This window comes from Alnus glutinosa, chromosome 8 (genome assembly GCF_958979055.1).
Source record: "Alnus glutinosa chromosome 8, dhAlnGlut1.1, whole genome shotgun sequence".
Classification (NCBI taxonomy): domain Eukaryota; kingdom Viridiplantae; phylum Streptophyta; class Magnoliopsida; order Fagales; family Betulaceae; genus Alnus; species Alnus glutinosa.
In genome coordinates this window covers 20984419-21010653 of record NC_084893.1, presented here as the reverse complement: position 1 = coordinate 21010653, position 26235 = coordinate 20984419, and the positions used below count along the sequence as shown (strand labels likewise).

Sequence of the window (26235 nt, the reverse complement as noted above, 5' to 3'; positions counted from 1 at the left end):
GGCTATGCGGCCACTAATTGGGGGTGGCCGAGCGGCCATCCCTTCTAGTCACTTGGGAGTGATTGTGCGGCCACTCTCCTTCCAATAGAAAAGGTGTAGCTGTGTGGGCGCTCCCCTTTCCAACAGAGCACAATGATGGTCACACGGCCACCCCTCTTTTATGTTGCATAAGCATGGTTGGGGGTGGTCACGCGGCCACTCTCCATTCAACAGAGAAGCAGCGACCCCTTTGCTTTGTTGGGGTTGGCCATGCGACCACCAATTTGCTCTGTTGTAGGTGGCTGCATGGCCATCTCAGCCCTAAAACCACTATTTTAGAGCCGCTTTTGTTGGAAAAATTTTTGTAATTTCATTGCTTAAACGGAATATCTTTTGTAGAAGCAATGGCTAATATGCATGTGATTGACACGTGTGACATTTTCTAAACAAATTAACGGCTAAATTCGACACAAGAGGCAACTTGGAATAATTTGATAGTTTGGTGGTCCAAGTTTTATTGAGTCGTAATTATGAGGTGCGAGGTGTAAGTAAATTAAGGTGGTCGTTTGGGGTAAAATGTAACTTACCCCAAAATTATATATTTAAGATATTAATACTTTTGAGTAGAACAAAATCATGTTGCTAGCACAATCAAATCTATCATTTGAGCAAGTGATATAGCTCAAGTGAAAGAAAAAAAAAATGACGAGGTTTGAGCTGTGATTACGAGAAAACAGTTTATAATGTGCAATTAAGTAAGGAAGATAGAAAAGGGATCTATACTCTGCATCAACATAGACAACATGGCCAATGCATAATACGGATCCCCTTATGCCTATGATGATATTCTCCATCGGACTTCACATACACGACACATGTTGGAAAAACACATATCTAAAACTACTAAATAAAATAGGCCTAGTGGCTTTATCCTAGATGATAATCTATATCATTTCTTCAACTCACTACTAAAACAGAATATTAGCAAATAATCGAACGAGGTGGTTAGCTGCATAAGTGTTGGGGAGATAGATACCTAGAAAAATCATCCAATAAGACCAAAATATGACATGTTGGGACACCTCTCAACCAAAAAAATTAAGCCTATAGATTTAGGCCCTGGTGGGTTATATTGACAACTAATTTGTAACATCTATTCAACATGAGATTTACCTAATTTTACACTCACACATGTATAGTCAACAATCTCTTCCTCACTCATGAGTCCATCATCGCATTAATTCCCTTTCTAGGACTCAATTTCCACAAACTTATATGATTACTTGAAGTTGCCTTAATGAAGCAAGTGTTCCATCTCTTGAAAAACAAAAGCAGAATCACTACTAATGCAAATAACTTGATAACAATTTACAAGAATATCCAGAAAAGAAATCTGTCTTCATAATGATTATAAGATTACAATACACTCACTTTTTATTTCAGTGCCCATTAGCAGGAATTCTCTGGATATCGTACAATAGAAATCCTTTCATGATGCAGTAGAAGAATCAACCATATTACTGGATCCTAGAAAAGCCCTTCGAGCAGGGAAAGGCCACCATCTGCTTAACCCATGACCAAAATGAGAGTACTGTGTTCTTCTGCTACGGCATTTGTCTACCACTTTATCATAAAGAATTGTGTAGTTTGAGCTGCTTATATTTCTAAAGTAACAGACATTGCTGCCGTTATATTTGTACACTTGTTGTGTACTGCCCAATCCACGAACTACAAGGTTGTCCTTGACAACCATATTGCCCTGCGTATTCTGCACATTTTTGAGAGAGCTCTTTGATAATCCAAAACCAGCAGCCTCAGAATTCTTCTCATTAAATCCCAATGTTAAATTTTCAAAAGAAAAAGAAGTTCCATTTCCTTGATCCAAGCTGTTGTAGTATAAATGTACGGCGTACTTTTTGTGTGACTTTGTTGAGTAAACAGAAGAGGATGGGATCTTTGCTTGAACACTGTCATTGAAATGGATGATTTGATCCACAATCTGCAAATCCCCATCGTTCCCCATCACCATTGAATTACTGTAATTGAAGTTTTGAACCCAATGGGTCGTGATATTCCCAAGGGAGGACTTTAACCATCCAGCTGATGATATGGACCTGCTTACACTAGTCAAAAATTTTCCATTTAAACCCTTAAAATTGGATACCACAGAAACAACATCAGGTAAGCTAATGTGCCTCAAAAGCTTCCCTTCAATTTTTGTGCTGTTTCTGTCCAACCAAAGATGCAAATTTGCATCTACATACCAAACATTCAAGGCATTTGTCACACTAAATCCAAACTTGTGGGCCTTTCCATCAAGTATCTTTCCTAAAAACGGGGTGATTTCAATATTATAGGAAGGTAGGTTGAATGATCCAATGCCAGTAATGGGTCTCCATAAGAGGGGATTGACCCCTCCAGTATAGATCACAGTAAAAGGCCAAATTGCACCAACAACTTCCCCATCAAGACTGACCACAACCTCCCTAAAAGGTCCATTTCCCGGCGTACCAGTGAGATTATTTGCCTCAATATATTCGTTCGTAGGATTCAGATACCAAAACTCATCATTCTCATGATATGAAACATAGACCTCCAACAGAGCCCTATAAGAATTTTGAGGAATCTTGAATTCCTTCCTCTCAATATACGTAGAATTCTCAATTTCGAACCACAACCCATCATTCAACGGCAGGTTTCGGGAAATGGGTAGGATCAAATCAGCCGGAGAATCATATTTGGGCAATGAATTATCCGAATTCTTGTCAGGATAAAAATGAATGCTTATATTCACGTGGTAAACCCCAGTATAAATACTGTTAACAACATTACCAAGATAAACAGCAAGAGTTTGATTCTTCATAAGCAATGAATAATACCTGGTAATGTCCTTCCGAACGCTCCAAACAATTCCGGTAGCCCTCGGCTCCGCCGTGCAGCTACGAAGAAGCTCAACCCCACCAAGCCAGACGCCGAAGATGCGGTCAAATTGCCTGCCTTTACAAGTCGCATTCCATTCAAATACAATCTTGGAGAATTTCTTAGATGGGCAGTGCGAGGGAGGCGTGTAATTTGCAAAAACCGGGGGCTTGCCGTAAGTGTAGCCAAAGTCATGTTGGAGGATCAAGTAAGAGCAAGGCTTGGTGTTGGGGAGCTCGATGGGTTTGGTCACTTCAAAATAGAGAGTTGGCGGAGTGGCATTGAGGGGTGTGCTCTGGGAGAGAATCTCCGGTCTGAGGAGGCTGTTCCGACGGAGGTTGGCGGCGGAGAAGAGAGGCTGGAGGAGGAGGAGGAAGAGGGAGAGTAGAGGAAAAATGGAGGAAGCCATGAATGTAGGTTTGGGTTGGTTTGTTGAGTTATTTCCCTTTCTCTTTTATTGAGGGAGACTCGGGCCAGCTTCGTTGGTCTTTCCAAATAAAAAAAAACTGTTATGGCCGGTAAATCGGTAATTGGATCGGATTTCCTGGATTTGGAGTGAAAACCAATGGATCCTGATCCAAGAAAGTGTTTTGGAGGTGGGTGGGCGATTCCTTTGGGATTACTATACTCTACAATTATTGGAGAAGATGGAGACGAGGAGAGAGATAAATGATTAAGGGAAAAAAGTAAAAAGTAAAAATAAATAAAATAAAAATAAAAAATAAAAAAATTAATATTTTAAGAGAGAACTTCGTAAAAGGGTATCAAATTATACGTCGTTTTAAGATAAGGGTACTGAACTAGCAAACGTTTCAAACTAAAATATTAAAGTTTCCAAACGTCTCACGTAAGGGTACTCCGTATGATTTGCTGTTAAATCCTTAAAAAAATTTCAAAATATTCTGCGTTTATTTTTTTAAAAAAATATTATAAAGAATTTTCAAAGATTCAGGCATTGATATTTTTGCAAATTCCTTTAAATTTTAACCAATATTTAAATCTTAGCACGTTTTTTTCTTTATTTTCCTAAAAAAAAAATAGGGGTATTTTTAGATACTCCATTAGGATTTACTGTTTGAGACGTTTGGAAACTTGGATTGTCCAATTTGAAACGTTTGCTAGTTCAGTATCCTTATTTCAAAAAGGCGTATAATTCGATATCATTTTATGAAGTTATCCCATATTTTAATAGTATAGAGAAATATTTTAATATTATAGAAACATATTTTAACATTAATATTTTACCATACTCTACAATCATGGAAGGAAATTTAGGGAAGTATGCAGATTTAAGGTTGTCCAATTAAACAAATAATCATGTACTTAGATAGGATTTTTCATTTTTGAATGTACTAAATAATTTTTTTTTTACCCTGGGTGGGTCCGGGGGATATACCCAAATCTATTATAAATTCTGCGAAAATATCAACTTCCTCGTACTGGCAGTATAGATTACAGCGTTAGAGCACTCCCAATAGATTATCTATTTGCAATTTTAAGCTAGAATAGATAACAAAAGTGCTAAAAAGAGACTCTATCGGCTTATGTATTCCAACTCTAGAATAGATTTTTCTTAATTCCATAAATAGTGCAACTCTACAAGTAGAGTTATACTATTCACTTATCTATTTTTTTATTATTATTATTCTTTATCTCCACCTTTTTAGTTTTATTTTTTTCCTTTTTCCCTTCACCACTCCACGTTCTTCCTTTTTTTTCTTCCTTTATAGCGGAGATCTAAGGGAAAGTGTGTAAAGTAGTGGAGTTATCTGGACCCACATGGAAAAAAAAAATACTATAATAAAAAAAATTAATGAAAAATAATAACAAAAAAATAATATAGAGTTAAGAATAGATAATCGGATGTATAGTGCATTTTAAAACTCATTAGCTAAACTAGATAAAATGAATTTTGATTAGCTATTATAGATTAAAAAATACATAAGCCGTCGGGCCTTCGTAAATCGGGAGTGCCATCGAGTTTCCAACGATCACATAAAACCAATATATTATTAGCGCATAGGTTTAATTATTAGGGAAGGGGATGCAGCCAAATGTCACAAAAAAAAAAAAAAAAGAAGAAAAAAAAATGATTAATCAAATTAATTAAAAATCAATATAATTTAATGTCATACAGCTCTTTTAACCTCTAAAAGATTGTTAGCATTAACTTAATTATAAAGCCAACGATCTTTTTAAATAATAGTCTTAATTAAAAAAAAATTACATTATTTCAAAATCTAATATGAATGGGAATGGGATCTTCAAGAATTTATGCAGTACATTACGAGAGAGCCCAAACAATTCCGGTAGAGGAAAAATGGAGGAAGCCATGAATGTTGGTTTGGGTTGATTTGTTGAGTTCACTCTCTCTTTTATTGAGGGGGACTCGGGCCCGCTTGGACCGCTTGGCTGGTCTTTCCAAAACAAAGTTTTCTATTTTCCAAATAAATAAATAAACTGTTATTGCTGGTAATTGGATACGGTTTGGAGTAAAATCCAAGGGATCCTCATCCAAGAAAGTGGATGTATTTTGTTGGTGGGTGGGGGATTAAGTGAGAGCAAAGTGAGATTCCTTTGGAATTACCTTTTCTCTACAATTATTTATTTGAATTTAAAAAAATTTAAAAAGGAGATCGTGAAAAACCACTTATAATCTGACCAAATAAAAATTGGACTGTCCAACCACTTATCTAGTCAGGTGGGTCTCATAAGTGGCATCTCACAATCACAAACCCGAATTCTCTCAAATTCAAAAAAATAATTGTAGAGGATCCAGTGAGAGGTTTTCTCTAATTTTTAATTTTTAATTTTAATATTTTATGTATTTTTATCTTGGGTGACATATGTCGTTATATAATTGAATCTAACATTACACAATAATAAAATTCGTCAAAATTTTAGATGAAAGTTGATATTCAAACTTAAATGTTATTTTTGCGTACCACGTGAATTCTTTAAATATTTTTACACCACCTTGAGACAAGAGTTTATTGCAAATCAACATCTGCAGTTACTGTTTACTATCAATTAAAAAAAAAAAAAAAAGAATTAAGGGAGGTTAAATAATAGCATATCAATAGAGAAAGATGATAAAATGACAATAAATACATAACAGCATTTTATACTGCTTTATACGGCCATTTTCTTGACTTTTGTTCAAGGTATAATTAAAGGACCGAGACTTTCTTTGGGATTATGAAAACACTCATTTCTTTTCTTTCTTTTATTTTCTGATTACAATTTCACCTATCTTTATTTGGTTTGGATCTATTATCGAGAAACTCGCTCCTATCGAACATTTTGTACTTATTGTTGGTAACTTTTTACCTTTTTAATGTATGAGAGTTTTAAAAAATAAAAAATAAATTCCAATTGCCGCCAAGCAGGAAAAATGTGGGGGAGAAAAGAGAGATAAGTGCGCTTGTTTTAAAAAATAAAAAATAAAGGATCAGCTCCTCCCTAATTGGATTTAATCGGAAGGGATCCAAATCTCTCATTTCAAATTTGTGAGATCAAGATGAAAAGGCAACTTTTCTTTGTTTAATTTGTGTTTCGGTCAATGTGATTTTACAGATTTTTTGTTTTGTTTTTTTTTGAAAGAAAAAATAGTAAGCAAAAGGGGGTGATTTCACTGATTTGGAATAGCGACAATTTATGTTTTTTTATAAAAAAGTATTTTATTTTCCAACAGAAACTTAAATTTATAAAGTAATATTAGCCATACAATACTATTAAAGGATGCTACTCTGTTATCATAATGCATAATTAGCTATTGATTACTAATTATTAAGAAAAATTGTCTTTATTTATGCTGGTTAAGAATGTTAAATGATCTTATTATAAAGGGAAGCGCTTTTGATAAATCAGGTTGTATTCTTTTTTATGTAATTTTTTTTAATCAGAAATATGCATTGATTTTTTATTTTTTTTTGTTTGATAAGTAGAAATATGTATTGGAAATGAAAAATTCAAAAAATAAAAAATTTAATTCAATCTAAAAAAGTCTCCCGACAAATTTATTACTAGTAATAAACGTTTAAATCTTTAGAAAAAAAAAATCATTTTAAATAAAATAAAAATAAAATAAAATAAGAAATGCCTCTAAAATTTTCATGTTAAGCCTCACAATATATGGAGCTGGCCCTAATACCGAGCCCCCCCCCAAAAAAAAAGAAAAAAGAAAAAGAAAAAGAGAGATAAACAGAATATGAGCTACAGCCAATCAAGTGGTGACCGTGGGTCACAAAAAAAAAAAAAAAAAAAAAAAAAAAAAAAAAAAAAAAAAAAAATCAGAACTTGTATTTTTTTTGAAAAAAATAATAATGGGGACATTTTGGATATTTCAGCATTTTCCAATAAGATTTAACAAAAAAAATTAACGAAAGGGTTACATTACAAACATTTTAAAGTTGACAACTCAATATTGAGAATTTTTAAATTTTAGACGCATAATTATAAAAATAATGAAAGATCTATGAGTATAAGTAAATTATGCTCTTTTTTTCTTTTTTAATAAAGTAGTTGAAAGTGCTAAATAAATATTATATAATAATTATAAAATAATAATATAATTTCTAACAATACTAGACAAACGAGCGTTGTTCTTGACAGTGTTTAGCAATGTGCAAAAAGAGAATTTTAGCAGGTTTTATTACTAATTTAACAAATAATATTAAGGCTTTATCTCATATTAGCTCTTTATGTGATCCAGTTTATGGTGAAGCCCTTGCTGCTAGACTTGCAGCCTCTTTGGCAGTCTCTCTCAACCTTAGAGATTTTTGCTTGGAAGGTGATTCTATTACAGTAATCTTAGCTTTACAAGACCCCTCACAGATCCTTGACTGGAAAATTGCAAATTTAATTACCGACTCAGTTTCAATTATTCCGTCCTCTTCGATTTGGGAAGTTCGGAAAGTTCACAGAAGTGCAAACTTCTGCGCCCACCATGTGATTTATTGGGCCGCGGCTAATGTTCACTCTGACTGCATTCCCACTTATTTTTCTCCTACTACCTCTTTTCTCATTGTAGTGGCAAAGATCCACCTTCCTCTCTTTGATTTGGGCTTTTGCCTGATGATGTTGTTATTTTTTTATTTTTTATTTTTTGCCTTGTTCTTTTAATGAATTCTACTTACAAAAAAAAAAAAAAAAAAAAAACAAATAATATTCGAGCATTGGACCTCAAGATTCCTCTGCGTCTCTAGAAGCATTATGATTATTAGAATTCACGTGAATTACTTTCATTAAATACTTTCACTATTAAAATATTATTTTTATTTTTATTACTTTTTTCTTCGTCTCATAATCATTTGTCATCGGTTAAATGTATAATAAATTCTTGAGTCGAAGCGCGATTTGAAAATGATCTTTTACTTTTTAATTTTCAACAATGACTCCTTTAACTTTTTCGTAATTTTGAATTGGGTCATTTCGTCACTTTTCCATCCAATTTCGCAAATTCTGTCAACGTCATGTCAGCCTTTTTGCCACGTCACCTTAAAATATTATTTTTTTAATAATTTTATTTAGAAAGATAAATTAAAGAAAGAAAAAATAAAATAAAAAAGAGACATTAAAAAAATAAAAGGGGGTTGGGGTGGCCTGCGAGCCACCCCAAGTGGTGGGTGGAGCCACCTCTGGGGTGGCTCGCAGGGCCAGAACTCCAGATTTTCTCGAGCAGATCATCCATGTCGGAATGAAACTTTTCTTCAATAGTTGAAGCAACATGGTGGTGATCAAGTTGTGAATATCTGTCAAGCTAGTTTTCGAAGAACTCTAGCATCCAATAAAACAGTAAAGAGAACTTCCCTCTAAATCCTCTGTCTGATACTCTGAGTCTCTATTTGTTGGGTGGAAGAAGATTTTTGAGAAAAATATAATTTAGCCCCCCAAACTATTAAAACCTTTGAAAAATGCTCATTTTGGCGAAATATTCTCATAATACCCCTGTCATGTGTCATTTTCCAATTAAAACTAATAAAAAGAATTCAAACAAAAAATAAGAAAAATTCAAAAAATCAAAAATCAAAAATTAAAAAAATAGATAAACTAATTTTTTTTTTTTTTTTTTTTAAAAAAAAGATGGATGTTTGGGGTGGCGTTATTTCCCAACCGTGACGTGATCTTCTCGATTTTATAGCCCGACTCGGCGAGTTCCAATTCGCAATCATCAGCTTGCTAATCTCGGTCGGGCTCAAGCTCGCCGAGCTGCAGACATGCATCATGCCCAACGACGATGCTGGAAAGAAGCAGTACGTCCTCCGGTTGATCGCAATGTTTTTTAAAAAAAAAAAAATAGTTTTTTTTTTAAAATTTGTTTTTTATTTTTTAAATTGTTTTAATGTTTTAATGTTTTAATTTTTTGAATTTTTTTGAATTTGTTTAAATTTTTTTAATTAAAAAATGACATGTGGCAAGGGTATTATAGAAATAGTTTACCAAAAGTGGCATTTTTCAAAGGTTTTGGTAGTTTGGAGGGTCAAAATGCAAGCCTTGATAGTTTGAATGACCATCCGAAGAAAGTGTGGTAATTTAAGAGGCTAAATTATATTTTTTTCAATATTTTTATTTTTATTTTTTGATTTTTTTTATATCATATATTAACGCCCGTCTCCTCGAATCATTCTAGTGTTGGATTCAGTTTTTATGCGAATTCGGTGTACACCAAATAATTCACCACATATCAATATCATCAAGAAGTAAAAAAATCTGCATTATGTTACTCATAGGCCATAGCTAACTACCAAGTACGATATCAAAAATCAGTTTTAAATTTTCGTTTTCATTTCTTAACATTTTGTAAACAAAATGATGAACATGCAGTTACCCAACGAGGGATTTGCTCGTGCAAAATATTTAAGTGCCACTTCTCACCTCTCTTCCAATTTCTTGCTCATGTTGTAATTCTTTACCCCCAGAGAAATGCAAGTTGACTTAGGCTTGACAATTCGGGTTTATGGATCGGGTTCGTGTCAACCCGACCGACCCGATTACACAATCGGCAACCCGATTATTAATTAGGTATAAACCTGTAACTCAAACACGACCCACTTATTATTCGGGTTACCCAACACGAACCCGATGAAAATTTATTGAACATGGCCGCTTCAGTGATGCTGATACGCTCAATTGCTTGATGGCCTAAGAAGAATTTTTAAAGAACACTCTTTAACACGTACAAATCGGTTCCTCTAGGCATGTATTCACCCTAACTTTCATTGGCGCGAGCCTCCTCCTCCTCCTCCTCCAAGACACCACATGGAGACCCAAGAAACCTATAAGCTTCTCTCCTCCTCCTCCGAGACACTGCACAGAGGCGATGCGAAACGCGGGGCGAGTTTCGGATCTGTTGGTGGACACTGTGAACAGTGGAGTACAAGGGGCCGTCATCAACGAGAAGTGGATCGAACTCGAGATTTGAGAGTTAACGGCAACAATAGCTCGGTTTATGAAGCAGACCGATCAATGGCTCGCTGGCGTCGCTGCGACTCATGCTATCAACATCGCTGTCATCGACTCTTGCAGTCTTACGAAGGAGGCATGCTTGCTGTGTGAAGACAGTGAAGACTTGAAGTGAAAACAAGATGCGGCTAGGGTTGGATGTGGCTTGGACCTAAAGACACAAAAAAAAATAAAAATAAAAAAAAATAAAAAAAATAAAAAATAAAAATAAAAATGTTATAATCGGGTCTAACCGTGTCATAATTGGGTTGACCCGATTATGACCCGAACCCGATCATCCCAAACTCAAACTTTATATTTTCGTGTCGTGTTCGTGTCGAGTTCATAGGTCATGTCAAAAATTGACAACCCTAGTTCATTGTATTTTTCTTTCAACCCTTCTTCTCTTCCTTTTCTGCCATCTTTTCTCTATCTTCGTCGGACCCTTTTTGTGGTTTTACATCAGGAACAGCTTTGATCACTTCCTGGAACAATCATGTATCCCCATCCTCCTTATCCTGCTCCACAACTTATAATTTTTGATAAATGAAAATGAAGCTTCAGGAGATTGAATGGAAGGTTCCAATGTGGGAACAATCCAAGTTTATGTGGAGTTGGGATTTTTGCAGTGAGGGTCTGCAAAAGAATTGGAATCCTTGTAGAAAAAAACCATTCTCCGTCGACCCAACAATCATGACTGTCCAAGAAAGCATGTTTCTTTCAGACATTTTATCAAATACTGGAAGAGCTGAATCAAAACCCGAGCATGATAAAAAACAACCACGAGAGAAACAAAGGGTAATGGTGGTGTTACGGACCTTCGTAACGGGGATGGATGATAGTAATTTGGATAATAGTGCGTGTAATATGGTGTGATAGTAGGGTATTTGAGGTACCCTGGGCCTCCTAAGATTAGGGTTATTCGAGAAACCCTAGAAACTCCTAAACAATCACAAGAGTTAAATTATAATTTTTCTTCTTGATTCCATTTTATTTCTCAAGACCCCGATTTATAGGGTTACAAAGTTGAATATAAAATACTGAAAAGGATAAATAAATATTACTAAACTTTTTTTTTTTTTTTTTTAGAACATGTAGCATTTGCTACTATATATTGTTGAAAAGGCCCGAGGCTTACATCTTGAGACAAGAGATACAAGACCCCTATACTTTAAGTCAGAAGGATCTGACTTAAAAAATAGTTGCCTATGCAGAAACATAAATCTTATAAGAATAACATTTAAGCATCTCTTTACAATAATGCTCACTCTCAAAATAAAAGAGAACCGATCTAGCAACAAGCCAACAAATATTCCAGTAAAACAAGGGTAGTACAAAGGCAAACTGTACCAGAGACACAAAGAGAATACACAAACACAACAGACAGAAAACACCCAATCCAAGTCGGCAGCAGTGAGGCAGAGGTGGTCTTCGCCAGACGACGACGCATGTTGGACACACGCTGCCACCGATGATCCCCAAATAGTAGATTGGTCGTCCTAAACCTCGGTTATCACCTTGCATGGCCTGAAAATGTAGAACATGACCCTCACGCGCTGCCCAGGGAGCAAAGCTCCCGGGCGCGTGGCCACCACGCGCCATGCTTCGACGTCCGACACGACCAAAACATTCGAAGGTTGGAGCGGAGAACGATGGTGATTAAGGTTGGGAGGCGCATGTCTATCGGAAATCAACGAAGATGCGTAGATCCAACTTCAAAAATTTGGAAAAAGATGAAAGTTAGGCCAGAACATCCACCACCGACGACATAGCACAAATTGGTCTCTTCCCCAATTGGACGTCTTGTGTTGAGTCTTCATGCCTAAACAAAAGAAATAAACCAGAAAAACAAAATCACCATAGTCCAGAGGGAACTAGTGGAAAACAGCCGCCGCCGAATCTACCGGGAAAACAAAAACTCCACAGCCTTAATGGCGGGGAGAAACCTAACCTCCACTGGTACACACCTTGGAGGGACAAAAATCACTCCATAGCCCTAGGACGCTAGGAGGAAGAGGAGGAAGGCGTGAAGCCACCCTCCCCTGACGAAAATCTCACCTGAAGACCCTTTCTCACGGTGGAAAAAGCAAGAGCTTCTCTCTCCTTCTAGATTGATTTTCTTTAAATATTACTAAACTTAATGGGATAAATAAATCCCTTATTTCCTTCTTAATAAAAACCTAACATAATGGGATATACTTTCCTTAATTTAGGGATTCTTGCTTTATGAGCAAAACTCCTAATTTTTTTAATTAATCTATTATACGACTAATACCATATTAATAAACCCTATTATTCTCTTAAAGAAAAAATATGACTCTTATCTCATTAAAACCTAATTTAATTATTCTATTACAGAGAACATTAAAATAATTTCTATAATATCCTTGTCACATACCTTGAGGACAAGGTCCGAATTATTGCTCCCATAGCTGCTGCTGACGACGTGGCGGTAACACTGGAAAAAAATTTCATGATATCCAAGTGACACGTGACGCTTTTCCACCCATAATTTCCTTATTGCTCTCAGCAGCAATCTTAAATGTAGGGACAGATTGGGCAAGAGATTGCCCCCTGGTTTCTCGCTGCCCTCTGTTCCACAAAATCTCCCCCCTTATCTTCCAGCGGAAATTTCTTGTAGTTTTCCAGCCGCATGTCCCGGGCTTGCTGCTCTTCCGACAGAATTCCCAAGGATCTCACTAAAGCAAGAAAACCACCCCCGTCGTGGAAACCCAATTTCTTCCACATAGATTGGGTTTACGCTTCGAGGGATAATTTGGTTCTTGAAATCTCTCCGCAAAGTAATTGTAAAGACTTCAATAAATAATGGCAGAAGAATATAGTTTGGGTTAAATTGTTTGGAGACCGACCAGAGCAGCCTTCGACAAGTTCAGAGCCTTTAAGCACACACTCTGCTCCTTCAGCTGGGTAGATTATGTCATTCCCGGCGGCCTGCGAGCCACTCCCTCCCTAAGAGGCTAAGAGGATGGCTGCTGGTCGCAGCCACTCTCAACTCCTTTTATTTTTTTAATTTTTTCTTTCTTTAATTTATCTTTTTAAATAAAATTATTAAAAAATAATATTTTAAAATGACTTGACAATAACAAAATTTGCGAAATTGGAAAGAAAAGTGATGGGAATAAGCCATTTCAAATTAGCAAAAAAGTTTTAAAAAGTAAGGACCATTTTCGATTCGCGCTCCTCAACTCAGAAATTTATTATACATTTATCATTTTTTTATCCTTTTTATGTCTCTCCCCTCGTCTTCTTCTTCTCCAAAAACATGGACCAGGTCTTCTCCCCTCTTTGTCTTCTGCAAGCACATGGAGCGGTATTGGAACCCCTCTTTTTAACAGCGAAGATTCAACAATAACTCCACACATTCATAAATACATGTCACAGAGATTTCAAGAAGCACAAAAGTTCAAGAATCGCTTAGCTTAGAGAGATTTGTGCTTGTCTGGGTTGTTCAATAAATCAACCACCACTTGTAATTCAGGATTTGTTTGCGAATGTAATGTCAGTTTTGGTTTCGGAGACCTTTAAAAACTGGTTATTAGCTGCACGTTCAATCATTATTTCACAATTAATCTAGCCGTATATCTCAATGAGCTCAGCTCATAATCAAGTTCATAGATTAAATAAAATGATCGTAAAGAAAATCAAACAACAAACAACATTACAAATTTAAAACCAATTTCCTCTATTAAGAATTAAAAAAAAAAAAAAAAAAAATCTCAGTCTAAATTGGGTGGGAGCACTGCGGCGTGAAGAAAAAACAAACAAAGAAGAAGATGTGGGGTGGGCCTTGGGAGTGTTAGCAATAATAAAATCAGTTATTCTGTATTATACACGTGGGTTAATCAAAGGATGATGTAATAGTTTTGCTGATGTCATAGCTAGTTAGCCGACTCTTTGCTCTTGTATTCATTATTCCAGATATTTTCAATATTCAGAAGCTATGGCTTTCCTCCATTCTTTGCTTTCTCTGTTTTTGTTCTTTACTTTGCAAAGTCTTCACATTTAACAGGGAGCACTGCAACGTGAAGAAAAGAGAGAAAGAAGAAGAAAAGAAAACTTTGTTTTAGAAAGACCGACCAAGCGGTCCAAGCGGGCCCGAGTCTCCCTCAATAAAAGAGAGAGAGAACTCAACAAACCAACTCAAACCAAACCAACATTCATGGCTTCCTCCATTTTTCCTCTACTCTCCCTCTTCCTCCTCCTCCTCCTCCAGCCTCTCTTCTCCGCCGCCAACCTCCGCCGGAACAGCCTCCTCAGGTCGGAGCTTCTCTCCCAGAGCACACCCCTGACCCTCAATGCCACTACGCCAACTCTCTTTTTTGAAGTAACCAAACCCATCGAACTCCCCAACACCAAGCCTTGCTCTCACTTCATCCTCCAACATGACTTTGGCTTCACTTACGGCCAGCCCCCGGCTTTTGCAAATTACACACCTCCCTCGCACTGCCCATCTAAGAAATTCTCCAAGATTGTATTTGAATGGAATGCGACTTGTAAAGGCAGGCAATTTGACCGCATCTTCGGCGTCTGGCTTGGTGGGGTTGAGCTTCTTCGTAGCTGCACGGCGGAGCCGAGGGCTACCGGAATTGTTTGGAGCGTTCAGAAGGACATTACCAGGTATTATTCATTGCTTATGAAGAATCAAACTCTTTCTGTTTATCTTGGTAATCTCGTTAACAGTATTTATACTGGGGTTTACCACGTGAATATAAGCATTCATTTTTATCCTGACAAGAATTCGGATAATTCATTGCCCAAATATGATTCTCCGGCTGATTTGATCCTACCCATTTCCCGAAACCTGCCGTTGAAAGATGGGTTGTGGTTCGAAATTCAGGATTCCACGGATATTGAGAGGAAGGAATTCAAGATTCCTCAAAATTCTTATAGGGCTCTGTTGGAGGTCTATGTTTCATATCATGCGAATGATGAATTTTGGTATCTGAATCCTACAAACGAATATATTGAGGCAAATAACCTCACTGATACGCCCGGAAATGGACCTTTTAGGGAGGTTGTGGTCAGTCTTGATGGGGAAGTTGTTGGTGCAATTTGGCCTTTTACTGTGATCTATACTGGAGGGCTCAATCCCCTCTTCTGGAGACCCATTACTGGCATTGGATCATTCAATCTACCTTCCTATAATATTGAAATCACCCCGTTTTTAGGAAAGATACTTGATGGAGAGGCCCACAATTTTGGATTTAGTGTGACAAATGCCTTGAATGTTTGGTATGTAGATGCAAATTTGCATCTTTGGTTGGACAGAAAGAGCACAAAAATTGAAGGGAAGCTTTTGACGCACATTAGCTTACCTGAAGTTGTTTCTGTGGTATCCAATTTTAAGGGTTTAAATGGAACATTTTTGACTAGTGGAAGCAGGTCCATATCATCAGCTGGATGGTTAAAGTCCTCCCTTGGGAATATCACGACCCATTGGTTTCAAAACTTCAGTTACAGTAATTCAATGGTGATGGGGAACGATGGGGATTTGCAGATTGTGGATCAAATCATCCATTTCAATGACAGTGTTCAAGCAATGATCCCATCCTCTTCTGTTTACTCAACAATGTCACACAAAAAATACGCCGTTCATTTATACTTCAACAGCTTGGATCAAGGAAATGAAACTTATTTCTCTTTTGAAAATATAACATTGGGATTTAATGAGAAGAATTCTGAGGCTGCTGGTTTTGGATTATCAAATAGCTCTCTCAAAAATGTGCAGAATGCGCAGAGCTCTATGGCTGTCAAGGACAAACTGGTAGTTCGTGTATTGGGCAGTACACAACAAGTGTACAAATATAATGCCAGCAATTTCTGTTACTTTAGAAATATAAGCAGCTCAAACTACACAATTCTTTATGATAAAGTGGTAGACGCATGCCGTACGTAGAAGAACACAGTACTCTCATTTTGGTCCTGGGTTAAGCAGATGGTGGACTTGCCCTGCTCGAAGGACTTTTCTAGGATCCGCTAATATTGGTGATTCTTCTATTGTACGATATCCAGAGAATTCCTGCTAATGGGTAATGAAATAAAAAGTAAGTGCATTGTAATCTATAATCATTATGAAGACAGATTTCTTTTCTGGATATTCTTGTAAATTGTTATTAAGTTATTTGCATCAGTAGTGATTCTGCTTTTGTTTTTCAAGAGGAGATGGAACACTTGCTTCATTAAGGCAACTTCCAAGTAATCATATAAGTTTGTGGAAATTGGGTCCTAGAAAGTGAATTAGGTGGGCCTAAGTGGTATCTCTTGTTAATGGGAGTTTATGATGGAAGTGGTGACTTTTTCTTTTTCTTTTTCTTTTTCTTTTAATGAGACGATGTGCATGCATAGATAATAGGTCCCTTTTGTAGTTGGAACGCGGGTAGGGTGGATGGTGTGGACAAACCCACAAAGCCTACAAGAGATTTTAATTTTTAGGAGCAATAGGTTTGATGAAGTTTTTGTTCAAGGAGGAGTGGAGTGTATTAGGAAGAGATAAGAGATTGTTGACTATACACGTTGAGTGTAAAAATAGGTAAATCTCACATTGAATAGATGTTACAAATTAGTCGTCAATATAATCCAATAGGGCCTAAATCTATATGCTTAATTTTCTCGGTTGAGTGGTGTCTCAACATGTCATATTCTAATCTCATTGGATGATTTTTCTAGATGTCTATCTCCCCAACACTTAGGCAACTAACCACCACCTTGTTCAATTATTTGCTAATATTCCCATTTAGTAGTGAGTTGAAGAAATGATTATGTCTTATGTTGAGGTTTTATCCTTCGATTTAAATCATTATATAGATTGTCATCTAGGATAAAGCCACTAGGCCTATTTTATATAGTAGTTTTAGATCTGTGTTTTTCCAATATTTGTCGTGTATGTCAGGTGCGATGGAGAAGAATATCATCACACGCATAAGGGTATCCAGATTAAAAATAATATTTTAATGTTATAGGAAAAGATATAGGAAAATTATTGTAGAGTATATTTATTTAGAGAAACAAAAAATAATTTTGTTCCCTACATTTAAGGAAAATAGTTGGGTAACTACTGGGAATGTGAGTAATTTTATTAGTACATTAAGTATTCATCAAGTGTTCATAAATAAATGAGATGACTTTTAAAATCGAGAACTGATTCCCGTACAACACTTTTACAACAAGTGTACAACAGCCATCTCACATGGGGTGGGCTCCACAGTGTGTGAGGCCCACCCCATGTGAGAGGACTGTTGTACACTTGTTGTAAAAGTGATGTATTTCTATCATTTTTCTTTAAAATCACTATTGGGCGTGTGATTGATTAAATGATGATTTTGATCAAATTGTGATTTTAAAAGCCACCTCATTTATTTATGGACACTTTATGAATACTTAATGTACTAATAGAATCACTCTGGGAATGCTCTTAGAACATTAGTATAGCAGATATCCTATAAGTGGTTCTCTCCCTTAAATATAGAAAAAATCTCAAAAAAAAAAAAAAAAAAAAAAAAAACGAAACTCATCTTCGTTATGCTAAAAAAAACTAACTCACCTTCCTTCAACCTCCAATACCCAAACCCCCAAACGAAACCTCCTTTTTTTTTTTTTTTTTTTTTTTTTTTTTTTTTTTTTTTTTTCAGATGGAACTTGGTTCCAATTTCCAAAGGTCCCCAAAACTGACATTATATTCGCAACCAAATTCTGAATTGCAAGTGGTGGTTGATTTCTTGAAGAACCCAGGCAAGTACAAATCTCTCTAAGCTAAGCGATAGATTTGTGGAACTTTTGTGTTTCTTGAAATCTCTGTGAAATGTATTTATGAATGTGAGGAATATATGTTGAATCTTCACCGTTAGAAAGAGGGGCTCCATGTGCTTGCAGAAGACAAAGAGGGGAGAAGACCTGGTTCATGTTTTTGGAGAAGAGGGAGACGAGGAGAGAGAGATATAAAAGATAAATGATAAAGGGAAGAAGAAAAAAGTGTATATATATATATATATATATATATATATTTTAATAGTGAAAGTATTAAGGAAAGCAAAAGCAATTCACGTGGATTCTAATAATCATAATGCTCCCTGTTTTGGAAAGAATTCTCTTCGTCTTCCTTTAAAAAAGAAAAGAAAAGAAAAGATCATAATGCTTCTAGAGACGGAGAGGAATCTTGACTTCTTGAGGTCCAATGCTCGAATATCTTTTTTTTTTTTTTTTTCTTTTTTTTTTCTTTTTTTAAGATGCTTTGAGAAGAAAACAAAACAGAAGCTAAGGCTGAAAAAGCCAAAGCTTTAAATTAACCAAAACTAAAGCTTCGGTGAAATAGAAAACTTTCTCCGAAACCAAAGCTATGGCTACATCTAAACAAACCTAAGGTGGATCTTTATCATTGACAATTCGAATTGAAGGAATAGGTGAAGGATAGTTGGGAATGCTGTCAGAATTGAAGTTAGTTGCGACCCAATGTGCCACATAGTGAGTACAGAAGTTTGCACTTTCATTGACTTTCCTGTTTGACCATGAAGTATCAAGAGGAATAGAGTCAATAATATTATGGATATTATTAGATATATGCTAATCTTAGGAAATACTAGGCTACTGAAGAGTTAGGATGACGACCTGCGAATCTCCTTCTCGAATAAATTGCTTTAGACGAAGAGATGATGCCTATGAAGTAGCTAGAGGAGCAGCTAAGGCTTCACCCATATTGGGAGAGCATCAGTGGCTAATTTGGGAAATGACACCAAGGATATGTCCATTTTGGTTGCGACAGACAGCCGCTTGAGCTGAGAAAGAATCTCTGATGGTGGTATTAAAATTGATCTTATACCAATTTGAAGGAGGGCGAATCCATTTTTCTGTCGGAGGATTGGACAGATGGCTCCAAGCATCAGAATGCTGAAGTGAGATTTTATTTATATTTCTGGAAACTTGGAAAGCATCATAAGGAATACCGTCATGGATAGCCTTATTACGGTAGAACCAAAGAAGGTCACATGTAACCGCTACAAAAATTTGGAATCTATGATGCTCCATCCTTGGAATATGTAGGGAAGACCCTGAAGAGAGAATAAGCTTAATCCAATCCTGCATATTAGAAAAATTCATAGTAGTGGAGTCAAGTGGCCATGATGAATTACGCCCAACCACCCTAGCAAAAACACAGTTGAAGAACAGATGTTGCAGGGAGTCATCCCCTGCCTTACAAAGAAGGCAAGTGTTATTGGATTCCAGGGAGGGGAGGATACACTAGACTCGAGATCTTGTGGGAAGCATATCCTAAGCGATTTTCCAGAGGACGAGTCTGAGTCGATCATTTAAATTCAATTTCTAGATATCCCTCCATATGGTGGTTGAGAGAGTAGAAGAAGAACCCGAGAAATCATCAGCCAAAATTGCAAGATAAGCAGAGTTTGTAGTGAAACAACCTGAACATGAAGGTATCCGAAGAAACCTAGGTGTGCCGTCTGTCGAGATGTGGATTTTGGAAATTTCACTAGCTGATGCGAAATCAAAAACAAAATGCATTGCCAACAGATTCCAATGTGTCGTCCCAGGGAGAATTAAATTTGATATCAGCTGTTGATGCGATTTTTAGCCTGATGACGTGGCAGCCTCTGATTCGTCCCTTTGTCTGTAACCTGCAACAAAGCGAAGGTCCACCGGGGGTTGGCCGGTGGAGCCTCCTCCGACGCCTAAGTCAGTTGGGAGAATGAGAGAGAGAGAGAGAGAGAGAGAGAGAGAGAGAGAGAGAGTGATGCTCATTTATTAGATCTCCATACCTCTTAGACGATGGGTAAATATATAGGTTCCATTTTACTATTGATCCATAATGAAGTCTTATTATTGTATAGGGTGAACAGTAACCGGTAAAGTGTGTAGATATTAGGCATGGTGCCCCATACTAATTTCTGACTTGATTTGACAAGTGCGAAGATCCTAATAAATGCTAAAGATCATGGTCATTCCCGACCAACCATATAATCCCGAGACCTGGGTAATTCCCGACTAAATGTACATTCCCGACCAAGCGTATATTCCTGACCAAGCGTATAACCCGAGTAGTCATTCCCGACAGAGCATATAATCCGACACGTGTACTACCCGAGTGGGGAATAATAATTCCCCAACAGTTACCCCCCAATTCTTTTATCTCTTACTTGAGATAAAGATAATTAAGCAAAGGAATTATGGAAATCAATGCTTCGAAATTCTAGAATCTCAAATTTTCTCACTTCTTGACCCTCATGTGATAAAGTGACTTTTCTTGAGCTTTGGCCGGGTTCCAAGTTTTTTGTAATTTTCCAAGACTTCTCATAATAATTCCACAGATTCATGGATGCTGAACTTATAGTGCTTATTGTAGTCTTCATGAAAACTTGAAAAATTTATATTAACTAACTCTCATTAGACAAGAGGGGTGCCTTGAGCTTTGAGTGTGCTTCTTGACCGACAACCCTACCCGGTCACTCCCAACCCTTTTTATAACCTCGGGTTAAGAGGACATCTCGGGAATGCCATGTAGGGATTCTCCGCTAGAATCATGAAGTCGGGTCATCAATTCGTCTTCGTGTCCAAGAAAGAGCTCTGCACCTATTATGGTGTTTTCGAACTTGCTTTACCCCCCAAACTCCCAAGCACACGCCTGGTGCTGCCATGGACAATGCCATTGTAAATAAGATCAAGATCTCGAGGGTGATATTCCTCAAGCCTTTATATTTTAATAGGTGCGCCCAATGTCTTAAGAGTCTTAATAGAACGAGGTATCTAGTCCGATAATTCTGTCATCCCTATCCTCTAATTAGTCGCCTTTTGGAGCTATTGTTTCTGTGTCAGAGGCGCTCGGGCAATTCACTTTAGTAAGTAAGGAAGTCCGAAACCTGAAGGGGTATCTAAATGCACAGTTGGGAACCCGTTTACTCAAACCAACAAGATTCATGTGGATCTCCTTTCTACCCCTCACATCCGAGGGGGGAAGGTATTCAAAATTATTTCCTTATCCATAAGGGAATTACTATCCAAATCCAAAGTTACCCCCCTTTCTACCCAAAAGGGGATAGTCCCTGAGGTTACCTTTCTATCCGAGAGAGGATAATCATTCAAACCCAAGGATACACTCCTTTATCCAAAAGACGTTAGCCACCAAGGTTACCTCCCTATCTGAGAGAGGAAAACCACAGTACCAAAGTGAGGTCATCGGTTCTCAAGGACGAACAAATCCATTAGTCACCTCATAAAGTGTCTTTCGGAAACCGTGTCAGTTTTCTTATCCAACAGAGATCTCCTTACCCGAGGAGGAATTTTTGCGCTTCCCTATCTAAGGAAGACCTCCTTATCCAAGGAGGGATTTTCCATTAGTCATTTCATCTTTTTTGTTGCATTATTCCTTAACAAAAACCTGAATGTCAATGGTGCCCTGCTTTCAAATTTTGTCGCAGGGAACATCTTCCCATGATGATTTTTACCAAGGTTATGCTCCTCATTGATTTTTTACCGAGGTGATGCTCCTCATTGATTTTTTATCGAGGTGATGCTCCTCATTGATTTTTTATGCCTTGCGAAGAAGGTTTTCTGCAAATAGAATCTGCCAGTAAATGAAAATTTAGCTAACTTACTTTTGAGGGAGTGTATAACCAACAGTTGTCTGGGGCTGTCACCAAATGAGAATTGTCCTGGTCCAAGGGAGGGTGATTGATCTTGGTTCCTGTGAGGTTCCCTAGGATATCACAAAGCTGGATGACTACTCAGCTTCTACCCAATAGAGAGAACAACTTGTTGTGTGCGTAGTGATTATCCGAGCAGAAATTGCCGAAATGTCTGTAAGTAGTCCCATAACTGGTAGCTTGTGCAATAGTTCGCAGGAGCAATCAGTCCCCTCTGCAACTCTGGTGCCACCTCCTTATCTGAAGGAGGACCCCATTTATCCAAGGAGAAATTTTACAACTATCCCGATCTGCGGGATAGACGCTTTTATACCACCTCCTATCCGAGGAGGACCCCCTGTTTTCGGAGAGGGATGAATTTTACGGCTATCCCAATCTGCGGGATAGACGCTTTTATGCCACCTCCTAGCCACAGAAGGTGGTGTTCTCGAATGGAGCTTTACCTCTTGAGCAAATTTGCTTCGGCACTAGAGAAGCTAGAATATCAGCGCATAAATCTTCGTAGAATCTGCATATTGCTAATAATGCATGTATAGATGTGTGCTCTTTCCAAAGGGGAAAATAACAAGTTAGCATGAGCTAAGCGGATCTTTAGCTAATATTCCCCCCTAAGTAACTGTGGCAATTGTACAAATTTGCCTAAGTTATTTATCAAGGGTACATCAATAAATCTAAATTACTTGTTTTAGACAACCGAATTTTGCTTCAAAGATGACTTAACACATTCTAGAGATTGCTGAGAACAAGGAAGACTATAACAAGCATCAGAAGTCTTTCTCTGCGATCCTTGTGCTAAACCGAGTTACCCCCCTTATCTGAAGGAGGATAACTTAAATGTAAAAACTGAGTTACCCCCCTTATCCAAATGAGGATAACTTAGTTGTAAAAACCGAGTTACCCCCCTTATCCGAAGGAGGATAACTTAGTTGTAAAAATGTGAGAAAATTTGCGAAGTTGTACCAAAAATTGATCATGCTATTTGATATGGTTTTCCCTTTCTCGTCATTTCACTTCTGTGTGTGCTAAGGCTAAGTAGTAATGCACCGTCATTTTTCATGTGTGTGGTGGCGAGCAGCCAACCTCTAAATTTAATAGTCAAAGCACAAGACATTTAACCACTTCGAAATTTGACAGTTCTTCAACGTAGATTTTCTTAAAGAATCATTGCAAAAAATCATTTTCCATAAATTACCATGCATTGTGAATAGGCTAATCATGGATAAAAATGCCAAGAATAGACTTATCTCATTGCTTGCTAGGAATGCTTGCTCGGGATGCTTGCTTGGAAGGGTTGCTCGGAATGCTTGCAAACTCAGTACATAGTAAACTCGGCATGTAGAGCAAAGAACTCAGTACGTACGTAGAACAAAGAACTCGGTACGTTATCGCTACCAACGCCAGACATCTCACCATCTAAACGAAATACCCAAACTTAGTTAGACTCGTTTGCTTCCTTCATCATTGCTGAGTTTTCGCCAAATCATTGTTGGTTGCACCGAAACAATGTTGGCGGGCCGAAGTCTGGAGGAGCCGAATTATTGCTAAGCAAATCTCGGCAAATGTCCCCTGAAGAGATCTCCCGAGACGTCCTCTGCACTGAACAATTCCTCGCAAAGCCTGAACCGAGAGCTGTAGGGTGCACTCGATGCAAACTTCTTAGACTTCTCCATCAATATATATATATATATATATATTATTTTTAGTATGTCGGTCAGCTTAATCGCCCACGTTATTTTCAACCAGATCTTGACCGAACAACACAAATAGCTATCCGAGATTTCATAGGACTCCGATTGAAAAAAGCAAGTTCTTGAGGAAGGGGACGTTGATGAAGTCGGGCATTTGGGTCTGGCGATCGCATCCATGTGCATATCCACATACCTTCATGTGTAGACTTTGCTGGGTACTTTGCCGAAAATCTCATTGTTGGCTTTCACTCGGAGAATCCCAATCCAGTGTTCTCCAGCGCGTTGCTTGGGAACTTGATCTACATACTTGCCAATGGGCCGCAAAGTTTATTCACCGACCACAATGGATAGCCCGAGAACTTGCTTTGCATCTCATGGTTCAAACCCGTCCATGGTGTCACAATTCGGTGCCTAGATGTGGGCTGTCGGTGCAATGAAGACATAGTACTCATCCTCTCCAGCTCACCGATGAATGAATATCATAGTGGGTTGGTGACTGGTACTGGAGGTGTCTCGGTATCCTCAAGTTGTAATTTTTTTTTTTTAGAAGCGTTGTAAAGAAACTTGTCAATATTTGCATCCAGGTGTCGCCCCACTCGCTCACACCGACTTTGCTACTTGGACCCCTTGGAAGCAAAAACAGGTGCCTGTTAACAGAGTCTCTTCCAACGCCAGTGTGTGACGGTTTGCCATGGCCCCGAGACCCAATTCTCAGTCGGTTACGGGCAAGAATGAAGAATTTCGGAAGGACAATGTCGTCCTTGAAGACTTGAATACCAATCTCGGTAATTTCTGTGTGAACACGTGGGTCTGCATGTGCCATGCAAACGGCTCAGAAGACCCCACGCCCACGTGTAAACAAGGCTTGCCCATCGTGTAGGTCTAGTTGCTCGGAACTGATCTATGACTCGAGGATCGCGTACTCTGCATGCATAAATCCCATTACACCATATCGGGCCTTTGATTCCTGTTGCCTTTGTTAACTGAAGAGAGGCCTCGGTCATGGGCAAATTGTAGAAACCGATTGGGGTTTTTAATTGATCAGCCTTGCCCGCTTGCAACTTCTACTCGCCGAGGACTTTGATTGTTACACTAGAGTTCTCGGTGGGAGATCGGCATAGTCGGAGCACACCTCTTGTTGTTAGCCGAGAAAGTTCAGTGCCCATGGCCAATGATCCCGAAGTGTGTCGACCTACCTTCTAGAAGACCTTTCAATCTAAAACCCGATGAACTGGAGACGACGTCCTCTTCGTATGCCGGTCCTCAATTCATACCAGGGTTGTGACGATCTGAACGAAGGTGAAGCCAGGGAGGTCAAATTGAGCCAGAGTCCAAAAACTGTCCTGAAGCTGCCATTGCTGCCGACTGAACCTCTTTCTCTTTTGACTGGTACTTGAAGTGCTTTGATACCCTTGAGTTGCAAGGAAACTGGTAACCGAGCTCAAACATGAAACTCGTCGATGTTAGCTGCCAAGTATCTCTCTATTTTCTGAGATAAGGTGGGCCCAGCTCTCCATCCTTTTTTTGTTTGAAAGCCCGTTTCCTCGGGAATATCTTCTCGGTTGGAAAGGGTGCACAAGAGCAAGAATTTTTAGGAGAGCCCTCCAAACAATGGCTGTTAAACAAGCTATGTTTCTGAAGTGGGGATGATGATGACCCATCATGGTGCTTAAGAATCTGGGGATGTTGAGTTGCATGAACAAAAAGTGATGAAGGTACTGGATTTGGAACTCTATAATCGTTTCCGAGAAGTGCCCGACGTCTGACTGCCGAAAATGCTCAAGCAAGGATGCCTGAGCAAGGACGTTCATTGGTTTCATACCGAGAGCTTTTGTAGTCCTGAGGGTAATGAGGCTAGAAGATATTGGATTATTTGCAGAACCACTGCGGCCTCTGAAGCCATGGGGCACATAGCCACCAACATTGTCCACTAGAAACCATCGTGCATGAACCATGCTATTCTTGATGGGTTCTACTCGTGCATCGCGAATTTAAATTCTACTCGGTGAATTTGGAATTGCTCGGAAGCTGTCTCGGCATTTTCCTTTGAAGCTCACGTGCAATATATAGGACTGAATTTACTGCCATGCAGGCAAGCGGCTTCTCCAGTATCATGAAACGACTAAAGGCTTCCTTGATTTTGTTAAGGGTAATATGGGGACTTAATCTTCATTTCTTTCAGGGCACTATTGATATAAAAAGAAAAAAGAGAACCCGTCAACTGCAGCTCCAACATATGGGCACCATTAAATATAGGGCCAGGAAAGCATTGTTTAAGATCCGCACAACAAAGCTATAAAATGCAAATAAACAATATTCATGCCTTCCTCAATCTTTTGCTTTTTGTTTTGTACAAAGTCGGTCAAACCTAGTATGACTCTTGTACCAAACTCACTCAGCATCAATTTCACTTTATCTCACACATGCAAAATCAGATATCGTTTTTATTCCGTGAGATATCCAAGGAGATAAATCTTTTATCAAGACTAAAAATACAGTTTCTAACATCAAGGCTCAAAGCATGAAAATAATAAGACTAA

At 38.0% G+C, this 26235-nt stretch overlaps 2 protein-coding genes across 2 annotated transcripts; one reads left to right on the top strand and one right to left on the bottom strand.

Annotated features, from left to right (window-relative positions):
* Nucleotides 1-1297: 1297 nt before the first annotated feature.
* LOC133875839 (peptide-N4-(N-acetyl-beta-glucosaminyl)asparagine amidase A-like) lies at nt 1298-3479 on the bottom strand. The gene has a single exon (XM_062314082.1). It carries the CDS (start codon nt 3305-3307, stop codon nt 1469-1471), a length of 1839 nt encoding a protein of 612 aa, XP_062170066.1. The 5' UTR covers nt 3308-3479; the 3' UTR covers nt 1298-1468.
* A 10827-nt stretch (nt 3480-14306) lies between these two features.
* Nucleotides 14307-16518, top strand: LOC133874635 (peptide-N4-(N-acetyl-beta-glucosaminyl)asparagine amidase A-like). Its single transcript, XM_062312508.1, has one exon. The coding sequence runs from the start codon at nt 14522-14524 to the stop codon at nt 16256-16258; it is 1737 nt and encodes a 578-aa protein (XP_062168492.1). The 5' UTR covers nt 14307-14521; the 3' UTR covers nt 16259-16518.
* Nucleotides 16519-26235: the final 9717 nt, after the last annotated feature.

Coding starts and splice junctions, on each gene's coding strand:
- LOC133875839 (XM_062314082.1), bottom strand. CDS start 3,307: ATGGCTTCCTCCATTTTTCCTCTACTCTCCCTCTTCCTCCTCCTCCTC.
- LOC133874635 (XM_062312508.1), top strand. CDS start 14,522: ATGGCTTCCTCCATTTTTCCTCTACTCTCCCTCTTCCTCCTCCTCCTC.